A 25,318-nucleotide genomic window follows, 5' to 3' on the forward strand; every position below is an offset into this window, starting at 1 on the left:
CGGGTACGGCACAGGTGAATGTCGTCCAGGGCCCGCAGCAGCAGGGCGGCCAGACCATGCAGATAACGGTAAGGAGGACATGGAGGGCTGTGCTGGGGGCCCGCGCGTGTTGGGGTAGCAGCTGGCAACGCGAGGGGCGCTGCCGATTTACGACTGTGCTATTGGCTGTCCCAGAATGCGTGAATAGCAAAGGGCCTTCGGGTTTTATGGCGCGGTGACGGCGATATGTCCCCCGCTCGCTCCGTTAGCAGCAGCATCACCAGCCCAACTGGGAGCGTAAATTCCTGAACCGCATTGCAGTGTTGCTCTCCTTGGGGCAGTTGTAATGTCCGACACGATTTGGCGGCGCCTCCTCCTCCTCCTCCTCCTCCTCCTCCTTACCATATGCACACAGCGGCACATTAACTGGTGAATTCCCTTGTGGCATGGCTCAAATGGTCACGTGGCCGCCTTAAGTGAACACACAGGCTCATTGATACGGCTTACACGTGCGCACACGGCCTCACACCATATGCCGCACACTCGCGATTGCGCAGGTGCGCACCAGCGACGGGGCCGTTATTGTGGTGGATGATGGCGGTCGAGGCGAGAGGGGAGGACGTGGGGGTCGCGGAGGGGCCGTCATTGATGTCGAGTTCCGGGAAGTCGATAAGAAATAGCTATCAGGAGAGGGGCCAGCGTAAAGCAGAGGCCGTACGATATGAGGTAATTCATAGCGGTAGTGCGGCGGATATACCTTCAAACTGCATGCTGTCCTGGTGCCAGCAGCTGGGAGACAGCTGTGGGGGCATGTCCAGGCGCTTCTGGGGTCCCCGGGCAATGACGGTCTTTTTTCATCAAATAGACAGGTTTCGTCAGATATACAGTGCCTTACAAGCAGGACGAGTAGGATATACGGATAAAGGAATGTTGCTCTTGGGAAAGTTGGGCATTGACAAAAAATGCGTAGGGAATGCCGTACATACACAGCTGCTGCAGTACAAGGTGGTGTCTGCGGATTGCTGGGGGAGGTGTGTCACGTTGGCGTTGTTGTGCTTAGCTGCCAAAACGTGGCTTAGCAGGTTACTTAGTTTTCCTTCTACATACTTAAAATGCCGCGCAATGGCGTCCATCCATCCATCCATCTTGTTGGTTGCGCCGTATTGGAAATCCCTTACATTGTCGACGGGTTTCCCTGGCCGGTGTGAGCTGATGTAGCTGTCTCTTGTTCGCCTGACGTATCAGAGACTTCGTTGCTTTTGGCGGTGCATCCTGTCGACTGATGTTTGCCTGTTCATGCGTCTAAGTGCGTGCGCTGCCGTCGCGCCACCTACTGCCGACGAGAGTACGGTAGCCTGAGGGCAAAGCTTTGGACAGCTTTGGGGACGCAGCAAAGAGTTGAGTCGCGCTGCATGGAGTTCGGTTACTGCAGGCATTGCCTGGGTCATAGTTCAGAGTCCGGTGGGAGCGCCCGGCACTCCGTCTGGTGGCGAGCCTGGCTCGAAGCGGCCCCCTCGTGGCCAGGCATGCGGGGGCATGCGCAGAGGAACGCAGAGATGGAGTGGTGTCCACACCTATTCCTGGCCGGTGTACGGCTAAAGGTTGCGTTTTGCGTTGCAACATGAACCTGCTGAGCTGCCTGCGAAACGCTGTGTGAGTACCGTGCCCACGGGCTTCCATTCGACGTCGGAGGGAGGCTTAAGAAGCTTCTCGTGAAGGTTTGCGACAAGGCGGCGTCTTCGCGAGTGCGAGGAAGGCAAACTAGCAACCATACTTGGCAGCATTCTTGTCTTGTCTAGGTGAAAACTGTTACAGCAAGGAGCAAGTATCTGTCTAGAGTTACAAGTTGCAGATAACATGGGGGGCAATCCGTTATTAAAGTTTGGGGGGTAGCCGCAGAGCTGTGGCCCCGATCCCATGCCTACGGCGTTGTGCATGGCCGCACAACCCATGCCAACACAGACAGGCTGAGACCCCAGTCGTCAGTCCGATCATCATATGCAGCCACTCGTTACCGTGCCGCGACCGTGTGGCAGTCCCTGGAGTCACAAGAGGTGATTTGCGCTCCCGAAAGAAAAGGAAGGCCAGTATGTGATAAAACAAACCAATCAGCCACACCGTCCTCAGAGGGCCAGTTTCCCCAAGGAAAAGGAAGTACTGGAAGGCGAAGGAGGTTCCATTCGAAAGGACCGATGATGCAGCCACCTCCCACACCACCCGGGCCAAAGGCCAGGGAACGGCAAAGCCTCAACAGGTACAGATCGTACCAAGCAATCCCCTGGCGGGTGGCACTCTCACCCATCTCACAATAGGGGCCCACCGCCTCACCCAGCCACCTGGCAGCAGCCATGCAAGGCGGGCGGATCTCCGCACATTCCAGATATATTCCCCTCAGGATGAATGCTACGGCAGGTCACAATCTGACTTGCTCCAGTCCGCCTCACGCGCACGCGCACGCCTTCACGCTCCCTTCGGTCCCCAACAAAGTGCTACTCTCTTTCTCTCTTGCAGCAGGAATCGCTGTCACTAGGATTAGTTCGCACGAACGATGTGCGCGAAGGACATCGTCCTTGGCGTGGTGCCGCTAAGAGATGAAACAGGAATACAAAAGGCACAATTAAAATCATTACCGCTGCGCAGTGCACCCAGTAGCACCTCACGTCCCGGCATGCAAGGAACCCACAACCAAGACCCCTCACTGCCCCAGGCTCCACTTCCTGGAGCCTCAGCAAGCGCTGGATGTAGGGCTAGGTAGCCCCAGAGGATTTCCAATCTCGAAGATGCGGAGCTGCACAGTCGCAACTAAAATCAGTCCTTGCTAAAGACCTTGGCACTTTTCGGCGCTGAGGCGAGTGAGAGGTGGTCGAGGCGCAGGGTGGGGTGCAGGGTGGGGTGCAAGGTGAGAGGTCGACTATGAACTTCTAGGAGCGGGTGAATGAGTTCAGGCGTAAACAATGGTGATGGGGGTACCCCCCGGCGTTAGAACTACCGGCGGAGCTCCGCCCCCAGACCGGGACTCCTTCACCCCCTCCCGTATGGCCGACCGGCCGCCTCCGCTGCAGCTCGGTGAAGGTGAAGCCGACGACGCAACCGCCGCACGCGACTTGGCGGACCACGGCAATGAGGGCGGCGCGCCCCGCCACAAAAACGCGGGGCTAACAGGCCTTTCCGTCAGCACGTCGGAGCCGTCCTGCCATACCGTACTGTCCTGCACGTGCGGCGTCTGCGGTGACCGGAGCATGGCAGTAAGGTACGTCGGGGCTACGTACCGGTGCCCTGCCGCACCCCCAGAGTTTCCGCCGCCTCTAGGACTCCCGTAGCCAGTGCCGGCATCAGGCCCGCAGGCGCCGGCGCTGCGTGCCCGACCTGACCGTGGCGTGGAGGACGGCGTCGCGAGGTTCACAGCTTTCCTGTACGGCCCTGGTGGCGGCGGTGAGAGGTGCGAGTTGAGGTTGTCTAGGAAGCACGGATGGGGTCCCCCGGCAGCTGCGGTGGTAGTGGCCCAGGACCTCCCAAGACGGGTCAGGTTGCGACCCGTGATGAGCCCTGACGAGGATGATGGCAGGGGCGATGGCAGAGGCACAGGACCAAAAAATGGCGTGGGTGAAACATCGTGATGATGTTGTCATGAGCCTGTGCTAGCAAGCCCAAAGTTCACAGTAGCAGCAGCAGCAGCGACAGCGTCTGTAACCAGTGCCGACTCCTCCCCAACCGCCTTTCCAAAGCGATGCTATCCCCTATCGATCTCCGCGGCTTGTCAGGGGCCCTCCCTTGCCCTTCCGTCCTCTCATCCTCTCCCCTTCCCATTCTCTTCCCGTCTGCGTCCCCGACCCGAACGGGCGAACACCCCCCCCCCCCTGACGTTACCTGGTTTCGGAGCTCCGCGAACCTTACGGAAGTGCGGCTGGGAGTGAGAGAGGGAGTGCGGGCTGAACGTGACATTGCGGCCGCTCAGGTCGCCCAACGCCGAGCGTGCCGTTGCTGCTGCTGCTGCTGCAGCGGTCTCCGCTACTGGCGGCGCACTGCCGGGCCTCCGGGTGGGGACCAGGTCCTACGGGGCGCCCGCAACCCGACGGTGTGTCACCCCGTGCAAATGCATAGTCATGCAGAGCCCAACATGGCGAAACACAGCGAAACATCGGAATGTCAACACGGATAACAACATCTTGACGAGGAATGATGACATGCGCACAAGCCATGGTAGCGTAGGAGCACCAACAGGGCCCCCCGCACAGGAACAACAGTTTCTACGGCGCTGTAATGCCGCACGTGTCGACACGGTGATTTGAGGGTTATCCCTTCCCGCAACTTGCAGCTATTTCGTGCCTAGGTCTTCCCCAGTATAGAGGCTTCTCCCCCGCTGTACTTACCCACCGTAAGCTTCAGCAGCAGCCACATAAAGCACAGAGAGAAAATACGCGCCTGGCGTAGTGAGCCGTCACGCACACGCGCTTGAAATCCTCTGGAATTGCGAATCGCGAGCACTCACCGGCGAGTAGGGTGGCACCAGCGGCTTGGGCAGCTGTAGATTGCAGTACGGGTGCTGTTGCTGCTGCAGGTGTGGGATCCGGTTCATGTGGCGATCCGGCGAGGCCCGGTCCGCGACGGTGGCCGCCACCGGAGATCGCATCACGTGGGCAAGCGTCGTGCTGACCGCGTAGCTGGTGTGCCGGAGAGGCTCACTGGGGAGCCAAAGCAGTAACAGCAGAGCAATAACAATGCAGCAGCGACGGCATCAGCATTGGTGACGACATGAAGTGGCAGTAAAATCAGCTCAGCGTCAGTTTGAGCATCGGCGCGAAGGTGAAACACGTCGGTGTGTCGGGCGATGGATGTCCGACTGTTCTAACATATAAACCGGATTTTTCTAACATATGATCCTCCGAATCCCCGCTGCATCATCATTCCGAGCACCAATCAATACCAAACCCACAACGCGTCGCCTGACATCGCATCGCAACCACTTTTCCCATCCCTTCTTCAGTCCACATCGCCATACCTAAGCCACTGCGCCCGCGGCCGTCACCTCCCGGGAGAAAGCGCCCCCAACGTCACCCTGCGCCCCCAACCTAACAAAAGCAAGGAAGAACCAGAACCCATTTACCCATGTCCCTGATCCCGATAACAGTGGATTAGGATGCCGCGACAGCAGAAAATAACTTGACAGCGAGGCAATCATAGAGGCTCATGGAGTGCTGCACATCCCCCGCTAAACAATAATGCAGCTGAAGGATGCCGTGTGGCAGCGAGGGCACGTGTCGCCCACAGAGCCCTCAGCTCCCCCAGGCTTCGGAGCTCGATCTCACTTAATTAGTCGCTCCAGCTCCAGCGCGGACGCCAGCTGCTGCCGCTCCCAGGCCAGCCGCCGCACGTAGTCGTCATTAGACGTCCGTGCAGCGATCTCCTGCGCGAGCTGCTGCTGCGCAGCGGAGAGGTGGTTGGACAGCTCCGCGGCGTGCTTCTCGGCCTTGTTCCTGTCCTCGACGGACAATCCGTGGGAAGAGGTAAGTCCGCGGCCGGTCGGTCTTCAGGCGCTAGTTAGCTACCAGTGATGTGCTGTGGGGAGCAGCTTAGGATTTGGCTGTGACGGGGATGATGAGCAGCTGTGCGCTACGACGGCGCCATGGCGTGCGACGTTTTCTAAAAGGGGAGCTAGATGGCAGATGCCTCCTTAGGAAAGCACTGAAAAGCTCATGAGGGGTTGACGTAACTGCCCCGCCGTACCAGTCGTACTGCATGGAGAATGCTTTCCGTGTGGACATTTGTGCACGTTCGGTATTGGGTGCTTTACGGCGGCAAAACGCTGCTCCGCAAGGCTAGCTGATGTTAAGATCCGTCGGGTCGTTCCATATAAAAGTGTAAAATTGTCAGGAGCCAAACTCACTTGCGCTGCTTGAGGTCTGCCACAAGCTGGCTGGCACGTTGCTGCAGCGCCGACATAGAGCTTTGCAATTGTGCCACCTGGTGCATGGCAGCATCCTTGAGCGCTGCTTCGGCTTGCACAGAAGTCAATTCCTTCTGCAATGACTGGCTCTCCGTCTGCAAACAAATGCAATGTGCATATGGTATTGCTTTGAACAGGACGGCCGTGGAAACGTTTCCAGCACACCTGCAAGCCGGCAACCGTCTGCTGAAGTGAATCGACGCGCTGCAAAAGCTCATTAGTGACTTCGGTGGAGGCATGTCTGAGTCGCTGATGCTCGGCGTCAAGTTCCGAGTATGCCTCCTCTGACGCGCGCAAGCCGGCATGCAAGCCCGATATCTGGCCCTGCAATTTTACGCAAATGGGACAAGGACTAACCGCATTACCATCCAGCACCAGAAACTGGGTTACATCTTTCTAGCATTACGGTGTTGAAAGGGCTTCCGACGAACCTTTAGGAGCCTGTCCGCTTCGGCTTTTGCGATAGTCAAGGCGTTTAATTCCTCTTCCTGCAGAAGCGAACACCTACAGCATTACAGATTTCTCCTCTGCAGCCTGTCCACTGTAACACAGCTTTACCAATTGTCGCTTGTCCCGCACAAGTCCATCCCTTTCAAGCTTTGTTGCCGTAAGGAGGTTGTCATAGGCCATACGATACTCATGGACAGCAACTTGGCTGCCTTGAAGGGTTCGATAGACGGCATCGTCACGTCGGAAGATATGGAAGGCAGGACCTTTCGCAGAGAGCGATGACCATGTCATACGGACCATCTTTACATGATTTTCTAGCGTTCAATAGAAGACCTTCATAACACGCAAGAGCCACCAGTTCATGCGTTTAGGTGCATGACCAATAATCGCTACAGCCCCAAATTTAGGCTTAGGTGCCTCCTCCTCTACCTGCCAGTTGCTATGTACATGGATGAAAAATTGGAATCCTCCTATCGCTCGGTAGCGTGGCCGTCTGGCTATGCTCTCCCCATGCCCAAACCCAGCCCAACCTGCATTTGCCCCGGTACGGCACAAACTTAACAGCTGATGGTTCCTTTGCAGAGAAGATGCCAAGTCACATCATATGTTTGACCAAGTATACGCGCCACTCGTTCATCCCATCTCACCAGAATACGGAACCACCACATAACCTGCAAGCTGACCCGCCGAGGAGAACTGCGGTGAACGCCTCCGAGCACCCGAACTCTCAACATGCGGACAACCTCGCAACGTCGCGCGCACGATTTAATATGCGACCCCTTGCCGCACATGCACGTTGAGTTCGTCCACGAGGGTGGAAATGTTGCTGGCGAGCTGCCGGTAGTTTGTCTCGCTCTCCTTTGCCTTTATGAACTCGTTCATCTCGAATACCCCCGAGTTCAACGTCTTCAGCTTGGCCTCCATCTTCTCCAGCTGCACTTGTAGGTTGTGATCCTGCCAAAGCATTACGACCAACGGAAGTCGCAAAGCTCAGCGTTATTATAGTGTTGCTCATCCCTGGCACACGGCCTCATCGCTGTATGGACTACACAAGTGGTAGGCTTGCAGCCTAGCACTTCACAGCCCAAGGCGTTATGGCACGCACAGAAACGAAAATCATGCGACAACCCTTTCCGGGTGGGAGGCCTTCCTGCCACATGCTGTCCACGGAAGAGACGCGTCCGCATGACCTCCGAATGAGCACCGCATTTGCCCAGCTAGGCCCCTCTCACTCCCCACCTGCAGCTGCGCGCGCTTGGCCTGGAACTTGAGCCCCTTCTCCGCCACGATGGAACGCAGCAGGTCCTTGCGCTTCAGCATCGCCGACCTTAGGCCTTCCATGCGCTCGCGTGTGAGCTGCGCCTTGCGCTGGATCTCCTCCACCTGCACGACGGGGGAGCAGAGAGATTGATACGTGAGGAAAATTCGGGGTGTAGAAGGAACAGCCCCACATCGGTGCGCGGCTACCGCGCACAGCGTCACGTTGGCAGGAAAAAACAAAGAGTCAGCTGGGCCAATGCAGGCACTGATCGCCCAAAGTAATGGAGAGCCAATCTTTTGAAGGCATCTCCGTGTGAAGTCCTCAGCCCCGGTACAACGACCCCGTTGCAGTCGGCGCCTCGGACACCCTGCTAAGCAACACCCTGTTAATTGGAGGTGCAGCCGGGACCAGCACTCCCATAAAGCCATGACGCTTTACCAGAGGACCTGGATACAGGTCCACGATAATCAATGAAGATACGCCGGCCGTGCGACATGCTACGACACCAGCTACTGCAAACGTGACCCTCAGCTGTCCGCATGCGCTGTGGCGTTCTCGCCCTGCACATGGCAACATGGACTTACGCTGCCAAACTCAGCCATTTCCTTTTCCATCGCCGTCTGTCGATCCGCCAGCTGCGTAAGCTCCAGTTTGATCTTGTCCTCCAGTGTGTCGATCTTCTCAAGCTCCGTCCGCCGCATGGCCAGCTCCTACGTTACCAGCACAGCGCAGAGCCACCACCGACGCAAGAGTTCAGCTAGGAAGAAAGTCCGGCATCTTGATGACTAAAGCAATCCTAACATGTACTGGTTAGTACTCAATTGTGGCTGCTCCTTGTTCTGTTGGCTTCGGCTTTTTTTATTCAGCACCGCCAGGTGCGGTGAGGAGTGACATATCCCCAAGGTTACGCAGCTGCATATCGCTCCGCGCACATTGGCGGCTTCAACACGAAGATTACCGAGCGTAAGACGGGCATTCTCCGTCCCCGTTCCCCGGGGCAGTTGTGCGCACCTCCTTGAGCCGCTCCTGCGTCGTCTGCGTGTTCTCCAACTGCATCTTCTTGTACTCCAGCTCGTCCTGCATCTCCTTAAACTTTTTCTGCGAGGGCAGCGCGGACCCGATGATGCCCTGCATCTTGACCACCTTCTCCAAGATAGCCACGATGCCGTCCTCCTTGGACTGCTTCTCCTGTGGACGGTAAAGTGGGGGTGGTAGTCAGAAGGTGGGAGACTATGTTAAGCCAAGTCAGCAGGTATTGCTGTTCGGTTTCGCGGACTGTAAGGAAACCCAAAGGCATCAAACCCACAACACCAGCTGTTGCCATCTTTCAGAAGCGTAGCCTGGGTCACAGCAAGGGTAGTGCGAGGCCCTTGCCTCTGGCCAACCAAGTCATAGCGAGCAACCCCATTACGATCGTCTGGCTTCGCACATGCATGCCCTCCAATTATAGGACGCTCGGATTTGACAGTAAACCACTGCAAAAGCAATGCAGCAGCGCGCGGGCTCCCCCACGGGTAGCTTCGCCGACCGCAGGTGCAGCGTGGACTGCCTTGCAGCAGCATCCTAAACCATCTAACATTGTCGACACGTGCGTTAATCTGACCTGCATCTTAGCGGCCTTGCGGCTAGGGAAGCCATCCATAAAGTTGTTCAGGTCGCGCTCCTTGGCCAACAACTCCTCAAACTTTTCACGGTTGGCCTTCTCCTCTGCGGCCGCCGCACCGCTAGTGGCGCCGCCCAGGGCTTTGACCCGCTCCTCCATCTTCTTGATCTGCTCCTGTAGGTCTCGGATCTGTGCCGCGGCAAAGAAAAGGACGGAGCCTTGCAAGGTAGTGTCTCAAGCGCGCCGCAGTGCAGGCCTTTTCAAGTAGGCGTTTTGCGCCGAACCACCCCCCCATGAATAGTCCCACATCATCGCCAAGCCACCCAACACCGCAATGAGGACTTTCATCGGTAAGATAAGCTTCTTAAAGACATAACCAACTATTTCTCTCCCGCTTACCTCGGGTTCTGCTCTTGCGTCCCACCCCTTTATTACCCAGATCCCGCACCACGGGATCGTCACGAATTCCGGGGGCCCGGGGCACACAAAGTCATGGGGAGATGCACAGTCCCTGATGCCGGGCTGCGGCCCACCTGCTGCGTCATGTTCTCCACCTCAGTGTTGTCGCGTTTGATCTTCGCCATGAGGTCAGCCCGCAGCTCCTCGGGGCTGCGCTTGCTCTGGCGCTCCTCCTCCGTCAGCTCGTACTTGCGTTCCGTGAGCGCCCGGATCTGCTCCTGCAGCTGCAGGCTGCGCTGCTTGAAAGGGTTGCGCGCCAATTCGCCCTCTGAGGCTTGCAGCTGCTTGTCCAGGTCCTCAAGCACCTCCTCGAAGCGCTTGCTGTCGGCCTGTTAGAGGGCGGGACAACAGCGCACAGGCGGCGGCAGATGAGGTCGCGGAGCTGGCAAAACACGGGGGAAGGAGGAGCCGATGCGTGGGCAGGCAATCGGCGAACGGAAGATGATGTATTGTTTGGAGAATTTGTCCAGCAGGTCGCCCTCTCAATGCTGCCTTGGTGTGGGCCATCGGCAAGGACATCAGAGCGTTCGGGTGGAGGGCGCATCTAGTCCGAACCCATAGCCAATCCCCGGACTCGAGCCCAGATCGTCCATCTCCTCCATGAGGCCGAGTATGCCATCGCCGGACATCCGGCTGGACAGCACCGACAGACATCTAAGTCATATGCCTTTTTTCGCTTCCTTCTTCTCCTCTCAAGCATGATACGACCCCCTCAGCCGTCACCACCGCGATCTCAACCCGCGTCTGACCCTTACGAGCGGCACACGTGTCAGCCGTGAGGGGACCCCGTCCTGACCTGCAGCTGCTGCTGCTCACTAATGAGCTCTGCGTATTGCTGGCGCTGCGACGGCGGCATCGAGTTGAGACGCTGATCCATCGACGACTGGATCTCCGCCATCTTGGTCTCGGCCTGAAGCGTGTGAGAGTGCGAGGGGCAACATTTAAGGCCAGCAGTCAGTCTTCGTTCGCGTGTTTGACCGGGGTCATAGACAGAATCGCCCCCAATGGTTCCCAACGGCGAAAAGGTGTTTCACCCCGCCTTCGAGTCTTTATCACCCCGATGTCCGAGTCCTTTCCTCCAAACAGAACCCTATGCCAAGTGTGTTTTCAGCGCTACCTTACGGACGATTTGTTACAGGATGGACCTATGCTCTAACCCCGCAAACAGAGTCATTAGCATGTGGCGCTGCAAGCAACTGTGCAAAGCGTGTCAGCAGAAGAAGGGCTACCTCTTCGTATAATGCATACTTGGTCGCTCAATATCGAAATGATTCGAATAGCATTATTAGCGGGTTTAAGGCAAGGACGTTTGCTGCGACCACTGGAGAACCGCAAACCCAGGTGTCCATCAGACCCATCCAAATCCCCAACTATTGCTCCCCCCCTCCCTACCCTTGTTGCCACACCAAAGCCACTCAGTCACTTTTCCATAACATTCCTGAACACCACACCGTACAAGGAACATTAGAAGTTTTCCGTAATGCTGCCTCCCGTGCCTGTCCCCTTCCAACTACCTGCTTCGCCTTCGCCTCCAAGTTCAGCCGCTCCGTCAGCACCTCATCGACACGCTTGCGCTGCTGTTCGTTGCGATCGCGGAGCGCAGCGTGCTCTTGCTGGATCATGAAGATTGGTGTCTGGGATCCAACCTGCATAGACGTAGATGCGGTGTAATAAGCGAAAGGAAGCCGGCTTTTGTGGGCCGAAAATAGAAGGACGATCCGTCTTCAGTGCGTATACCGATTGTAAGTAAAATATTGAGATTTAAGCAGGCCGAAACCCTTGTATAGGGTATTGAGGGAGCGTGAAGGGAGTCGAAAAGGCAATGGAGCCCTAGTCTCGTCCCAAGCCTCCGCTCAACCACCCCTACCTAACCCCACCAACCCGCACGGACACAACTTCCCAAGCTTTTATTATTGGGTACCAGCAGCAACGTGCACAACGTACCTTGTCAAGCACCGTATTGTAATCCGCAAGAGCCTCTTGCAGGATTTTGACCTCCTTCGACAGGTCGGTTGCCCTCTTATCCATGCTGTTGTACTGAGCCTGCTTCCGTTCTAGGGCCTCCAAGTCCGACTGCGCAGCATCCACGCAGTACATCAGTAAGTCAAGGATCGAGAAAAACAATACTTCTGGTCATCCTGCCATATGACCTGGTAACTGATGTGCTGTGGCATGTCGCATGCGGTCTGCGACCTTTGCTCACCTTCATTTGCTGAGTGACTTGGGCTATTTCCATGCGTTTTTGCCGAAGTTCATTCATGAAATAGTTCTTGTCGAGGACTTGGCGACCCACGCCGGTGGCTGCCGTCTTCATACCGGACACGCCATGGTTGGTGATGGGCCGGTTCTCCACTTGCAGGCTCTGACCAGCCCGCGCGGCTGCAGCTGCCGCGGCTGCTTGCTGACCGGTTCCCGGACGCTGAGACGCCGTTCCAAGGCGCTTATAGGCAGTGCCGGGCGGGCCACCGGCAGGGCCCGGCCCTCCGCGCATGGCGGTGCCAGGCGGTCCGGCACCGATAATGGAGCCCCCAGGCGGTCCTCGCATTCCAGCTGGACCTCCAGCTGCAGGTCCCCTGCTACCTGTCATGGGTCTGTCCGGAGCTGGGACAGCTGATCCAGTCGGAGCTTTCCCAAGGCCCCCCGACTGCGACAGCGCTAGGGCGCCGCGGCTGGACGGTCGATCCATCTACAGCCGACGGCTCTAAAACTGCAGTTTATTTTAGAGTGTAGAAGCCAGGTCTAGACAGATGCTGCGACCACAAAGTTCGGAGGAAAGATGCTTATATGCAAGTCGAAGTTGACTCCAAGAGCAACGAGCACATCTAATATATTCGCCTGCTGAAACTAAATTGCTGACTTTACTGCTGGGAAATTGGGAGAGACCTTCACAGGAAGCTCGGCCAAATTCATCGTACGGAATGTTACAAGAAGCTCATGCTCAAATTGTTCCTAACCATAATTTACACTTTCTTTCAATAACTCCGCTTGCAAAACCATCAGCCATGTGTTTAATGTGTCTTACGATGCCCTGATGTCCCGGGAGCACCTTGAACCACGGGTTTCTGCATTCACACAGGATAACAACCTGTAAGAAAGCATGTTGGGCAAGTATATTGCATAGCCAGGGGCTTACCTGCTCCGATGCGAAAGACCGGAGCGTATGTACAATGGCCCCTGCGTTGTTTTGGATGTACCCATGCGCCCTACATGCGAAGGATAACGTTCAGGGCGCCTACCAATAATCAAGAAACACGCCCTATAAACAAGGGGAGTGCGAACGCGAGAGGAGCAGAAACAAGTGCAGACACACCGGGGCCCCCTACTGCAAGGAAGTCAACGTTACATGCAAAGCAAGCAAACTTAACCACCCCGAAGCACTCACGTGTTGACCTGCCTAGTCACGGCGTCCGCGACGCGGGCGCGTGTTTCAGCGAATAGACGGTCGATTGTTGCTTCGTGCTGTCGGAGCAACGGCGATACGTAACTGTATCAAATAACAAAACGCAAAGGGCAGTTTGATATACCAGCAGGGTGAAGGTGAACCGCTCACTGGCAGCGCTTACCTGTCGTACAATGTGATGGCTGCGTGTGTTCTAGGATGCCAAAGCGCCACAACGAATGCCAGCTTCGCCTCGTAGTACAGCGGCAGCCTTTATAAAGCCCCCAAAGGTTACCATGTGGAAATACGGCGCCCCATACCATCAAATTGGCAATTGACAGCGCTTCGTACATGCTAAACAAGTGCAGCACGTTGGGTCTTCGCTCCTCGAGACGATTTCACGAGGGGGTCCTTACTGGCCAAGGAGCCGGCAGTGCGACACAGCCATGACAAGCTAGCCCTTCCACCCAACCCGCTTACCAGAAAATGGTCAGGTCCGCAACCCACTCAAGGCAGAGGAAGAAACCCATGAGCAGCCTGGATAGAAAGTGCGCCAGGAGATGACACTAGACTCCAAATGTGCATGTCGCAAGTATAATAACTGGCCATCGGATAATGCAAGGTTCATATGCCGCGATGTTGGTATCGCTGCACCGCGCAGTGCCCCATGTCAACCAGCAGTACCCGCGAGGGAAACCCGCTTGCCCAGTATCGCCACAAGACTGTCATATGATTGCCACAGTCCATGGTTTCCCCCAACATTTCCCCGTTCACAAGAGTAGCAGAAACGTCCCGAAACAGTAAACGGAATGCCCTTCCCAGGAGGTCCGTTTCTCGTGAGGACCCGCAACGCGGCATCAGAGTCGATTGCAAGGTAACTCACCAGTATACGCACCAATGCCGAAGCTGTTGGTTATTTCCTGAACTAACAGCCTTGTGAGTCATATAGGCTGGAAAGGCGCAGCCCAGCGCAGCCCTTGCAAAAGTGGGGGAAAACCCTCGTCATTCGCGCGAATTCAGCTGTAAAGGCGCTGTGACATTGCTACCCACATAAGAACCCTGCATATGGGCGCCGAAACGAGCATGGTTGCGAATCGGAAGCGAATGCAAATATTCGATGCTTCAGCTTCCCAACTAATTCCGTGACTACAACATGTAAATGAAAGAACGAGCAATGATCTGGTAAGCCAACAGGGTGATTGGCCGAATACTCGACAGAGACATTTTTGTATGTTGCACGACGTACGGTCCTCCCGAAATTATGGGGCGCAGGGATGGCTAATGACCAATTTTCGATCCATGTAATGCATGTTGGAAGCTGATTGATGGAGTAAATAGGGACATGACAACCACAAAAGACACCCTTCGCGATGCAATCGCCATCGGGGCACCCATTTACAATTCGGGTGATCCAGGCAAGCCCAAAACATCATATGTGCGAAATAATGTCATAGTGTCGTGACGCTGTACTTCTCTCCCTGTGCCTCGCTGCAGCCGGTTGCCTCAGAACCTACGTTAAGGCTGCGGTAGAGGTTATCGATGGCACTAAAGCAACAGATTCTGAACGCTCTGTGCTCAGGTAGGTGGGTTTGTCCAACGGCTTTTTAATTTTTGCGACATCTATCCGTTGGAGTCCTTCCTGGGCAGGCCTGGGCCACGTGATAGGGTTTTCCATGGCACAATCTCCCCCTAGATCCCCCTCACCTCCACCCTCTGGCGTTCGCCCGATCTACTATTTGCGTAGTGTGCCCACATCCATTGCGCAATGTGATCCCTCATTGCTGGGGACGGCCGAACCTGTAACACGTATGTGTTTCTTGGCAAAGGGAGACGAGCCCTTTCGAACGCTTTTTACATACGATTAAGCCTTGCATGTTCGCGGAATCCGAGCAGCTGACACCAGGACCGCGACGCGACCCCTATCTGGCACCCACAGGAACGCGGTTGGTCGTGCCACGGAGGTTATGAGCAAAGATGAAGGCGCCTGGATTATGCGGAGAGCCTTTGATTCCATCCTGAGCGGAGCAGTGGCGGCCCAGGAACGTGTTGCAGAGCAAGCTGCTAGGTTGGGCGAATTCGAGGTCCTGTCTTTTGAAAATGGGCTACCCTCGACGCCGCGTTGGCGTATCCTGGATGACGTGGTGAGTTGGCGCTGTGGTAGTTAGAAGGCAATATGAGCAGGGTTTACAGTAGTCCGGGGCCACTCTCCCCAACCAGGTGACGTACAAAAGGTAGAGGCGGGTGGCCCAGCGCGTTGGACCTAATGCGGCGTCTGATCGCGTCAAAGAAGGACAGGGATTTCCAAATTTGGATTTCATACCACGGGACACTACCACGGTATACGTAAATGGCGGCTGCTTAGCGCACCTGGGGGTGTCTTACGCACCCGCTTTGCTCCACTTGCCTGGAACTGTGACCGTTTCCCGCCACCCGTTTGGACGCTTGCCCGCCCATGCCTTCGCAGATTATGGGCGGCAGGTCCCAGGTGCGCCCCCGGGACTTTTACTTGGGGCTAATGACTCATCCCGGACTTGGAATCCCTCGTTTTGTCAGGAATTGAAACTAGGGGTATGTCTTTGCCTGGACACGGCTGTGCATTACGACTCCTCTCTGTGAACGCTATCACCCACCAGAGCGAGGGCCTGGCATTTGAACCTGCGGAAAGAGCCGCTGTGTTCAGCGGTCGTGTAACAACGGATGGGGGCGGCGGATTTGCAAGCCTCAGATCGGACGAGTGGGCCGGCTTCGCAAGCCTCACCGCAGCGAGGGGCATTCGGATCTTGGTAAAGGGCGACGGGAGGCAATACAAGCTGAACGCTAAGGTAAGCCTGACCTGTGCCCCTCGCATATGTAACTGCCCAACTGGAAGATCGACACATAACGCCGCTGCAAAGCAGGTGTCGCATTACGCGAACAGTCCTCTCCCGATTCCATGGTCAGTAGTAGGCATGCCGCGGCTCTCTTCACACCCATTTCGTTAGACCCGTGTGTAATGTGGCCTGATGTGAAGTATTTGAGGTACGTAACATCCTAAATTGCTTTCATGCTGCAGACGGACGCGGACTGGGACGGCGTGCAGTACCAGTACGACTTTGTAGCACCCCCCGTCTGGGGCCAAGTGGACCTGCCATTCTCTGCATTTAAGCCCACCTTCCGAGGACGGCTGGTTCCAAACCGGCCGCCCTTGCAAGGACAGCAGATTCGACAGCTGGGGCTCATGGTGTCTAAGTTCACAGCGGACGGGGGTGTCATAAGCAACTTCCGAAATGGGTCTTTTCGGCTTGGTGTTCGTTGGATAAAGGGCTTCGTATGACGGAAGTGGGTGTGAATCACCCAATAACTGAGCATGACCAGTCTTGTACGTTTCAATCGACGTGAATACGGTTATCCGGTATGATTTGTCCTAGTTGAGATATGCTGGTCAAGTGTCGTGAGTCTCCTTAATCACAGTAGTCTCCTTGATCACTGTTAAATAGGTGAAAAAACAGGTTGTTCTGACCGGGACTCCCCATGCTACCAGCCATGGTTCACGCACAAATACCGTGCACCCTGAACTGCCCGAATACGCACGCATTATGCTCAATTAAAGATATAACCTTACACTTGCTCGTTCGTGTTCTTTGTCTCGCAGCCACTGCGGCTCAAGGCACCCCCGCGCATCACGATATACTTGTAACAGTTGCCAGCCACCCTACACAACAACAAGTCCAGCCGCCATGGTCATGTAGTAAAGCCATTGCATGCTTGTACAGGACGGGCCCCAGAAAACACACAGCGCTCCTGTCACTTTCCCAACCACGCCAAGAAGGTCCATCACGCCTTTAGAAAGTCAAGCTTGTCCTTGCTCAGCATCAGCTTCTGAACGCACAGCAGGGCTTGCTTTTGAACCTCCGCGTCGCTGTGGCTGAGCAGGCGCATGACCAGCTCTTTTCCGCGCAGATCATTGACAATATACCGCCCCTGCGGATGGTTCACAATAAACTGGCCCAGGTCGTGGCAGCCAACGGCCAGCGTCTTAACCTGCGAGATCGTTTTACAGACGGGGTGCCCGGCCAGGGACAGAAGAGGTCAGCGTAATGAATGTCAAGATGAAGGGGTAAGGCCGCCATAAGAATCACCGCTTGCACGCTAGCTTATGAGCCCATCCTGCAATGAACTGAACCTCTAGGGATCGACATTGTGCTCAAAAATGTTCCCTGCGCCCCAAGCAGCACAGAATACCAACCTGGCCTTTAGTGTGCGGCACGAAGGAATTAATTGTGAAAGGTTCCCCCCTGCACACCTGCAATTTCTCTCTAAACCTCAACCCGCCCTGATACCTCGCCCCCAGGACCAGCCCCAAAGCCCAAGGACACTCACATCGCGGTTCGTCTCAATAATCTTTAGCAGTACCCGGAGCACCTGGAAGTCGCGCTCCTCAAACTTCTCCACGTTTTCACGCCAGAACAGGTCTGAGGAGTGCATGGGACTCCAGTCCAGCTGGCCGCTCATCACCTCCTTTTTGTACTTCTCAAAGTTGGACAGGATAATGATACCCTGCTTCAGTTTCTCTTCAACAAAGCCGAGCATTTCGACGACGTCGTCGTCACCCCACGACTGAAGCTGCCGAACGATGACAACCTAGCGGAGCACAAACATGCATGCCACGTTAACAGTAAATAATGCATTTCTGACGAGTACGACAGTAACAAACCCGCTGTCGCTGAAAAGCCACCACGGCATCGTTCGTAATACAGGTGGTTCCCTTATGGGATTTGCAAGGCGAGGTCTTCACTAGCCAGGCCTCATTTAATGGCGATGCGTTCAACTACACCGACCACTTTCCACAACGCCGCCTGCCTAACAGGCGATCCGATAAATAATTCCTTACCTATAAACCTGGGTACCTGCTTCGCATGGCTGCACAATAGCTTAGCCCCATGACCCATCGCATGCTGCGTTCTCAACCCCTGCTGCCGGCCACGCATCCCATCCCACTTCACCCGCAACCCACTTTGTTCAGCCCGGCCTCCACCATGTCGCTAGCCAGACCCAGATCCTCGTACGCCAGCAGATTCCTGAGCGACGCCAGCGCCAGACGGAAAACCTTCTCCTTCTGCGCGACGCGACACACCTCCACTAGCAGCTTCACAAGCCCCACCTGGGACATGACCTCTGCCGCGGCGCGCAGGTAGGTCATCTGCCAGACGCACAAACACGTCTCGTACAGCAACTGTGAGCTGGTGGGCGAGTCCTTCGCGCGCTGCACAACGGCCGGCAAGGCCTGGAGGTCGAATGGCCCAGTTCAAGATGGAACACCGGCGGAAAGTCAAAGCCACGCGGATGGCAAGAAAGGTGGGCCATAGGGCAGGTCCTGGTCTTCGTGCGAGTCATCAAGAGCATGTACCCTTTAGCCTTTACTTGACAAAGGAACCACGGGCCACCAGAAGCATGTAGTACCGTGTGAGGCTGCATGGTCCATCGCTCACCAGCATACATGCCTTCCAGGACGCAGGCCGCTATATAATTGGAACGTAGCAGCACGCGGCACAAATATTTCCATGCGTTCCGCAAGCTTTATTGTAGGTAGGTTTTGTCTTCGCGCGCAACAATGTGAAGCCGACTTACAAGGCCCATCAGGCCCCCTCAGAATAGTTCGAGTCCATGGCTGCCTGTACTAGGTTGTAGGAGGAGAGCAATCCGGAATCTGGGCATGTGGCCTGCCCGCCCTGCGACCCTTCAAACTGACGCCATGTAAGCCCCTTCTTACTTCCCTTACCTGCAAGCCGCCTGCCCGGAGGAAAAGCTGTCGGATGCCCCGCTCCTTCAGTAAAGCAGCCAAACAGCTAATGCATGTGTTTATGACCACGGGCGGGTTCTTGTTGAGGTAGGCCCGATTGCTGAGCTGGCTGACGAGCCAGTCAAGGAACAAGCTGATGTGCTGCGTGCCACAACAAGCCCCACATTAGTCGGAGGCCGATCGCGTGTCAGTGGCGTAACGCAACGTGAAGCACCCACTGGCGTACCGTTTCCGCGGGGTCGACCGTAGCAGTGTATGCCGCCCCGTCTGAGGTGCCCGCACCGTTCACCACGCCCACCGCCTTGCGCGGCCGGCTTTCAATACTTATCGTTAGGAGCTTGCAAGCTTTGTCCTGTGACCACCAGTCGTCCTGGCGTTGCAGCAGCCTGCAGGATGCAAGTGTACCGTGTGTAAGTGCGCCGTGCTACCACGAAGCTAGCAGCAGCCCTTACCGACTGACCTTTCGAGCACTGTATAAGGGTCAGGCTGAGCAGAAAGATGTTGATCGCTTGGTTGGTGAAACAAGCGAGCGCGAGAAGGGTTCTCTGCAAAATGCCGGAGAGCGATTCTCTTTCAATCAAGTCGCCGACTGTCACCTTTGCTGTGTGCGCACCTTGCAGCATTTGAATCAGCAACGCCAGAACATACTGAACTGTATCCGGTTGGGTGACGTTCTTGAGCACTGTCATGAAGGCCTCCACATAGGCTGGTCCAGACTGCGAGATTGAGGATCGGAGTCCGTTTCCACCAATATGACCCAAAGCCTTCCAGCTGCCAACACACCTCATCCAACATCGAGGACTTCAGCTCGGGAGAGCGTTTGTCATAGCGCCGAATCAGCTCAAGGTCTTTATCAGTGATAAGCCTAGCTGTGGCATAAGTGTCCCATTGGATATCCCGAAAGGTGATTTCCGACCATTTCTGACTTGTTTCGGGTGAGCCATCATCATTTAAGTATGAGTAGGCCATGTTGCTGGGGCGCCCTAAGCGGGCCACCCGTCCTAGGACCTCTGCAAAGCTGTTATCACTGCTATGTATTCAAAAGTGCCGGAGGCAGATCGCAACCTATGCGCATGCTTTGCACGCACACGAATTGTGTGAAGAATGACAGTTTTACTGGAGTCCTTTCCTGCCGTACGGCCACTCTACTTCCCTGCGAAACAGGCTTTGCACCGTTATGATGCAATTCCAGACGAGTAAGATATCAGGCTTATTTTACCCAGACCTGCGGTCTCTCACTGCTGACTCTAGAGGTTTGGTAACGCACTAGCAAAGCGACGTTCAGCATAGCAGACGTGAGTAGCCCCGTTAAAGCGTGAGTAACACCAAGACATGCCTAGCAAGCCAAGCGAAGAACGATCCCCTAGATCCAGCTGTCAGTCAGCTAACGGGTTAGAGGAGCCGCTTTTGCTCCCCTCCGAAAGCGATGTCTATGGAGGTCAAACGGGGAAGTCCCAAATTGTTTTGGAACTTGGCAGGTAAGGCAAAACATACAATTTCTTGGTCAAAGCAAGCAGGAGGACGTGCAGTCCTAACCTCCCAACATGCGAAATTTGACACATGGCCCCACTCTGGCCAACACCAACCACGGAATCTTTCGGAGCAACGCCAGAGCCACATTCCTGCGTGTGTATTACTTATAACCACAACTGATACAAACCTAGCTGTTGGGGTCCCGTTAGGGATCCTACACCAACCCGCCTCCCTCCGCCGCCACCGGCCACCGAATTCACGTCTGCTCTATCGCGCCATTCAGTCCATACGTCCACAGTTTGGCCCGACATGCGGATAGGATCCCTGCTTGCAAACCCCAAGTAGCTCAAACGATACACAAATTCCAATTCGCTACTGTGCACGCTGCTCTTCCTGCTACTGCCGCCGCCAACGAGCCCATGCTCCCAGGTTGGCGCGTCTCTCTGGCCCGCTGGTGTTGCAGAACCTGTCTGGCTTCATGCTATCGGTCATCTCCACCGCCTTTATTGGCCACCTAAATGACAAGGTCAAGCTGTCGGCTGCTGTAATGGCCAGCTCCTTCTACAACATAACGGGCTACAGCCTAGTCATTGGGCTATCGGCGGGCATGGAGACGCTATGCGGCCAGGTGGGTGCATGATAAGGAAGGACAGAATCACGGACCCAAATGAAATCCTAGTGGGTGGGCGGGTGGTGACATGGGAGCCTGCTGGCCTGAGTTTCCCCCGCAAGGTCTAAGGTCTGGTGGCGAAGCAGAATGTGTGGCGGCGGTGTAGCTTACGTAGACATGTGCTTCGTGGACGCGCCCGTCCAACCCCGGCAAGATAGCCCAACCGCTCCACCTTGCATGCACGCCCCCTCGCAGGCCTACGGTGCGGGGAATTATGCCATGCTGGGTCTGGTGCTGCAGCGGGCCTTGCTCATCTGCTGGGTGGCCTGCGTGCCCATCTCGCTATTCTGGACACAGGCGCACCGGCTGCTGCTGGTGCTGCACCAGGAGCCGGAGATTGTAACGGGGGCCAGCAGGTGGTGGTTGGGGTTTTTCAGGCGGGGCGGCTCAGGGTTGGATAAATTGGTAGGTTTCAGGAGGCATCCAACCCAGATTGAACGGACGCGTCGCACATAGTTGCAGCTTCCGTTACACACCAGGCCATAGTCCTGTTCATTGCGCTTATTCTGCCGATCCTGCATACTTTTCCTCTCCCTTCCTTTGCATTAATCCTTTCTTTCACTTCTCACTCCTATCTGGCCTCCCTTCCCGCTTGTATTTCGTGTGCCGTCTGGCTGTGCTGCTGCTGCTTATGCGCGCTTGTTCCGTGCTTAGGTACCTGGCCATAGCCACTCCGGCCGTGTTCCTGTCCGCCGCCTCCAGCTGCATGTACCGCTACCTGGTGACGCAGCAGGAGGTGCGGCCGCCCATGATCTGCACCATCATCACGGCGGCGCTGTGCCCCGCGTACAACTGGCTGCTCATATACAGGTGCGGGATGAAGGCGCCGGTGATGATGGTGATGGCGGTGGTGGTGACAAAAGGTGCATCGCGGCGGCAGGAAGGTTTCGAAGTCACAGGATCCAATCAATCAGATTTGTTAAAAAAAACTCATTTTTAGACCCCGTCATCAGTTCACACATTCCTGCTTGGTTTTATTAGCATGAGCATATAATATCATAGCTTTGCCCTTTGGACATGACGGCATGAAATCTTTCCACGATTCAGTTTTGAGGTGCCCTAAAGTTGCCCCCTCAGGTTTGAGTTGGGTCTGGACGGCGCGGCCTGGGCTTTCCTGGCGTCGACGGCCACATATACCCTGCTGCTCATAGCGTACACTGTTCTACGGGAATGGCTGCAGTACAAGAACAACTCTCCGCGGCGAACCTGGGCAGGTTTCAGCTGGCGGGCATTTTCGGACTGGGGGACGTACCTGCGCTTTGCTGCGCCTTCAGCCGCCATGATTTGCATGGAATGGTGGTGAGAAGCCGGATATTGAGGCGTGGGATTCGGGGTTTAGGAAGGCAATCCTTCAGATGCGGCCCAGATCAGATTCTGGGAAGGGGAAGGGGGCACCTACGGATACGGGCGAGTCCCTGGGCGGGAAGTCTCTTTGGGCAACTTGTTGGGGATGAAGAGCACTCGTACCCGAAGGCCTTGAGTGGGCCCCAACCCGCTTCGCGGCCGTGTAACCTATTGCCGTGAACAACCCCTCGGCCCATACCGAAAACGCAACTTCCACAGGATTTTTGAGCTGGTGATCTTCATGGCGGGTGCGTTCGTGGTGACGTGCGTTACCGTTGAGGTGACGTAACGTGCGCGTGTCTGTGTGTTTGTATGTGTTGGTTGGTTGGTTGGTTGGTTGCGTGTGGGGGTTGCACCATTTTCGAGTCTGTTCGTGGGCTGTCCGTCCGCGGGAACAGGGATGGCTGCTCAGGATCCCCAGCTGCTGCTGCTGCTGCTTGCTGCTGCTGGTGCTGCAGTGCCGTTGCCATGGCTGCTTGGTATGCTGCAAACGTGCGTGCGACATCCCGCACATCCCCACACAGCGCTGCAGGCCCCCGATACGGTACTCGGCCCTAAACCTCTCCTTTCAAGTCCATGGGGTATCCAAATCCCGTTTCACCTTTCATAACGTAACCCCCGCACAACTGAGCGACTGACCGACCGGCCGCTTGGTTGATTTGCTTGGCAGGCTCTCTGGGCGACTTTGCGCGCGTGGCGGTGGCCGTAATGGGGATATCCTTCAACATCACCTCGTGGTGGGCAGCTGCTGGGTGCTTATTGGGTGCTGGGCTTAGCTATGGGGCACTTTGCTATGGGGCACTTAGCTATTGGGCACTTAGCAATTGGGCACTTAGCTATTGGGCACTTAGCAATTGGTCACTTAGCTATTGGGCACTTAGCAATTGGGCACTTAGCTATTGGGCACTTAGTTATTGGGCAATTAGCTATTGGGCACTTAGCCATTGGCGAACACCGGCCGAACGGGCTTTCCCCAAAACACGCCATGCGGTGGCGGCGCCATGGACCTCCAGCAATGGATCACATTACACATTGTACGGCACAATAACGTAAACGACGTGTTTTTCCTTCACTCTTCACATTCCACACATTCAGGACGTATATGATTCCCATGTCGCTGGGCACCGCCACGAACACTCGAGTGGCCAATGCGCTGGGTGCGGGCTCCGCGGGGGCCGCGCGCACCGCCGCACGGGCCGCCCTGTCCGCCGCCGTGGTGTTGCAGCTGGTTCTGGCTGCAGGGCTGTTCGCGGGCCGGCACCTGGTGGCCCGGGTGTTCACCTTGGAGACCGAGATCGTGTACAACGGTGCGCTGGGCACGGGCACATGGGCGCTGAGATTGGGCTGAGTAGGGCTGTGAGTACTTTTGGGGGCTTGCTTTGGGGGAGGGAAACGCCTAGGACCTAGGGGAATTCCGGGCGGGTCGTGGAATGACGCGTCCTGGACCAGAGCAGAGAGGAGGTTAGGGGGACGGATAGGTTTGTTTCCGTTAAGATCTTAATTAGCTGGGCTAAGCCGCTAGCTAAGTGACGACGAGTACCGGTAATCCTACTGCACTCTTGGTTCACCCGCGGTTCATGCCTCCTCCCGCTCTTCAGCTTCTCCCATAATCCTGCCGCCGTGTGTTTCAAAAAGGTGAGCGCCACCATGCGGGAAGTGCCAATCGTGTAACACGAATAACTTTACCGAAGCGAGCTCCGCAGTTCAGCGACGTGTTAGGCTTTCTGTGTGTGTGTGTCTATGCGTGTGTGTGTACCGTAGTTGGCCGCATTATGCCTGCTCTGGCTGCCAGCGCGGTGGGCGACGGGCTAGTGGCGGTGCTGGGCGGTGTGCTGCGTGGCGCGGGACGTCAGACCTGGGGTGCGGTGCTCAACCTGGTTGGGTACTGGCTGGTGGGCTGCCCGCTGGCGATGCTGCTGGGCTTCACGGCCCACCTGGATGTGGTGGGCTTTTGGTGCGGGCTGGCGGCTGCTACATCCTTGCAGGTGGGCGGAGGGCAGGCTGGACGGCTGGGGCCGAATCTAGTGGGCTAATGGAACTTCTAGTGAACGCTGCGGCATACCAGGCGTGTTGCCCTTGCCGTCTGTACCTTAGGAAGGGTATTGTAGACTGCTTCGCCTGCAAAACGGGTATTAGCACGTTTGGGCTGCGGCGTCCTTGACCCCTCTTTTCCTGTGATGCGAGATTTTGCTGTTTCTCGTAAAGAGTTCCGGCGACTTTGCTGTTCCCCAAGCCCGTCCATTGCGTCCGTGCCGTCTTCCCTGCCTGTCCTGCCATCCTGCCCTATGTCCCCCCATCGCCTATCCCGTGGACTTCTTTCTTCCGTTAGCTTAACGACTCTGTCGTACCGTGCCAGCCTATTACATTCTGCTTCTGTCCCGCCATCATCTCTTGACTTGACAGCCCGGTGTAGGACTCCCGTGTTCTCGACTGCTGTGTCGTTGGTTGGGTATCTTAATTATTATGTTGGCAGGCGTTCCCTTTACCGGTGTGCTGCTGATTATGCGCACGCGTGCAGGCCATCATTTTGGCAGTAGTGGTCTCCCGGTTCAACTGGGACCTTGAGGTGGCGCGCGCAGCCAAACTTGTGTCAAGTCACGCCGCGATAGCTGCACCGCAGCAGCAGCAGCAGCAACAACAACAACAACAACAACAGGCAGACGGTCAGGCGTAGGATGCAGGATTCGCAAGGCCGAGACTAGACGCTGAAGTGAAACTCGTCAAGTGCCTGGCTGCACCATGGGGCCGTAGTAGCTTATAATCGTGATCTAGAAACCAAAACCAAATACATCAACCAGGTCCCAAGTGGGCGGTCACGCCCTAGAGCGCATGTGTTTGCATTTGCATGCAGGCCGTCAGGTCTTTGCCACGGGCTTCATTGCTACCGCTCATTATTGCGCTCGCCAATGATCGGCCAAAAATTTATAATAGTAGTAGTTGCTGTTAGTTCTTTCTGAAAAGCTGTAACTCTTAGGTA

At 56.0% G+C, this 25,318-nt stretch overlaps 5 protein-coding genes across 5 annotated transcripts; 2 read left to right on the forward strand and 3 right to left on the reverse strand.

Moving 5' to 3' along the window:
* Positions 1-2,787: 2,787 nt before the first annotated feature.
* VOLCADRAFT_96355 (uncharacterized protein) lies at positions 2,788-6,247 on the reverse strand (the record flags this gene model as incomplete). The annotated part of the gene is made up of 7 exons (XM_002955427.1): positions 2,788-2,822; positions 3,346-3,525; positions 3,847-3,883; positions 4,469-4,661; positions 5,286-5,453; positions 5,864-6,018; positions 6,089-6,247. Coding segments are annotated over 7 exons (927 nt in total), but the record flags the coding sequence as incomplete, so codon positions are not given.
* A 414-nt stretch (positions 6,248-6,661) lies between these two features.
* Positions 6,662-12,540, reverse strand: VOLCADRAFT_83246 (intraflagellar transport protein IFT-71/74). Its single transcript, XM_002955428.1, has 10 exons — positions 11,900-12,540; positions 11,641-11,769; positions 11,211-11,342; positions 10,493-10,606; positions 9,771-10,025; positions 9,238-9,426; positions 8,646-8,822; positions 8,219-8,344; positions 7,613-7,756; positions 6,662-7,327 (listed from the first exon to the last, which is right to left on the reverse strand). Exons 1-10 carry the CDS (start codon positions 12,380-12,382, stop codon positions 7,139-7,141), a joined length of 1,938 nt encoding a protein of 645 aa, XP_002955474.1. The 5' UTR covers positions 12,383-12,540; the 3' UTR covers positions 6,662-7,138.
* Positions 12,541-14,397: 1,857 nt separating this feature from the next.
* VOLCADRAFT_106809 (uncharacterized protein) lies at positions 14,398-16,676 on the forward strand. The gene is made up of 6 exons (XM_002955366.1): positions 14,398-14,490; positions 14,570-14,654; positions 15,012-15,216; positions 15,540-15,560; positions 15,709-15,897; positions 16,128-16,676. The coding sequence occupies exons 1-6, from the start codon at positions 14,418-14,420 to the stop codon at positions 16,386-16,388; spliced, it is 834 nt and encodes a 277-aa protein (XP_002955412.1). The 5' UTR covers positions 14,398-14,417; the 3' UTR covers positions 16,389-16,676.
* atpvh1 (vacuolar ATP synthase, subunit H) lies at positions 16,659-19,926 on the reverse strand. The gene is made up of 8 exons (XM_002955429.1): positions 19,638-19,926; positions 19,468-19,570; positions 19,315-19,399; positions 19,081-19,240; positions 18,834-18,995; positions 18,069-18,338; positions 17,435-17,695; positions 16,659-17,095 (listed from the first exon to the last, which is right to left on the reverse strand). The coding sequence occupies exons 1-8, from the start codon at positions 19,821-19,823 to the stop codon at positions 16,889-16,891; spliced, it is 1,434 nt and encodes a 477-aa protein (XP_002955475.1). The 5' UTR covers positions 19,824-19,926; the 3' UTR covers positions 16,659-16,888.
* A 354-nt stretch (positions 19,927-20,280) lies between these two features.
* VOLCADRAFT_121434 (uncharacterized protein) lies at positions 20,281-25,251 on the forward strand (the record flags this gene model as incomplete). The annotated part of the gene is made up of 11 exons (XM_002955367.1): positions 20,281-20,332; positions 20,744-20,955; positions 21,193-21,353; positions 21,700-21,807; positions 22,075-22,296; positions 22,800-22,833; positions 23,087-23,331; positions 23,437-23,648; positions 24,103-24,326; positions 24,860-25,004; positions 25,193-25,251. 11 exons carry the CDS (start codon positions 20,281-20,283, stop codon positions 25,249-25,251), a joined length of 1,674 nt encoding a protein of 557 aa, XP_002955413.1.
* Between the last annotated feature and the right edge of the window lie 67 nt (positions 25,252-25,318).

Source organism: Volvox carteri (genome assembly GCF_000143455.1).
Source record: "Volvox carteri f. nagariensis unplaced genomic scaffold VOLCAscaffold_51, whole genome shotgun sequence".
Taxonomy (NCBI): Eukaryota; Viridiplantae; Chlorophyta; class Chlorophyceae; order Chlamydomonadales; family Volvocaceae; genus Volvox; species Volvox carteri.

What these genes read in the sequence shown, in the direction of transcription:
- atpvh1 (XM_002955429.1), bottom strand. Translation starts at nt 19,823, where the DNA reads ATGGCCTACTCATACTTAAATGATGATGGCTCACCCGAAACAAGTCAG. An exon ending in AGTCCTCGATGTTGGATGAG is followed by an intron (nt 19,571 to 19,637) that starts GTGTGTTGGCAG and finishes TCAATCTCGCAG; the next exon opens with TCTGGACCAGCCTATGTGGA. An exon ending in CCTTATACAGTGCTCGAAAG is followed by an intron (nt 19,241 to 19,314) that starts GTCAGTCGGTAA and finishes TGCATCCTGCAG; the next exon opens with GCTGCTGCAACGCCAGGACG.
- VOLCADRAFT_83246 (XM_002955428.1), bottom strand. Translation starts at nt 12,382, where the DNA reads ATGGATCGACCGTCCAGCCGCGGCGCCCTAGCGCTGTCGCAGTCGGGG. An exon ending in GTGAGCAGCAGCAGCTGCAG is followed by an intron (nt 10,026 to 10,492) that starts GTCAGGACGGGG and finishes GCCCTCTAACAG; the next exon opens with GCCGACAGCAAGCGCTTCGA. An exon ending in GCAAGGCCGCTAAGATGCAG is followed by an intron (nt 8,823 to 9,237) that starts GTCAGATTAACG and finishes TACCGTCCACAG; the next exon opens with GAGAAGCAGTCCAAGGAGGA.
- VOLCADRAFT_106809 (XM_002955366.1), top strand. Translation starts at nt 14,418, where the DNA reads ATGACAACCACAAAAGACACCCTTCGCGATGCAATCGCCATCGGGGCA. An exon ending in TCTGAACGCTCTGTGCTCAG is followed by an intron (nt 14,655 to 15,011) that starts GTAGGTGGGTTT and finishes TGGCACCCACAG; the next exon opens with GAACGCGGTTGGTCGTGCCA. An exon ending in TTATGGGCGGCAGGTCCCAG is followed by an intron (nt 15,561 to 15,708) that starts GTGCGCCCCCGG and finishes ATCACCCACCAG; the next exon opens with AGCGAGGGCCTGGCATTTGA.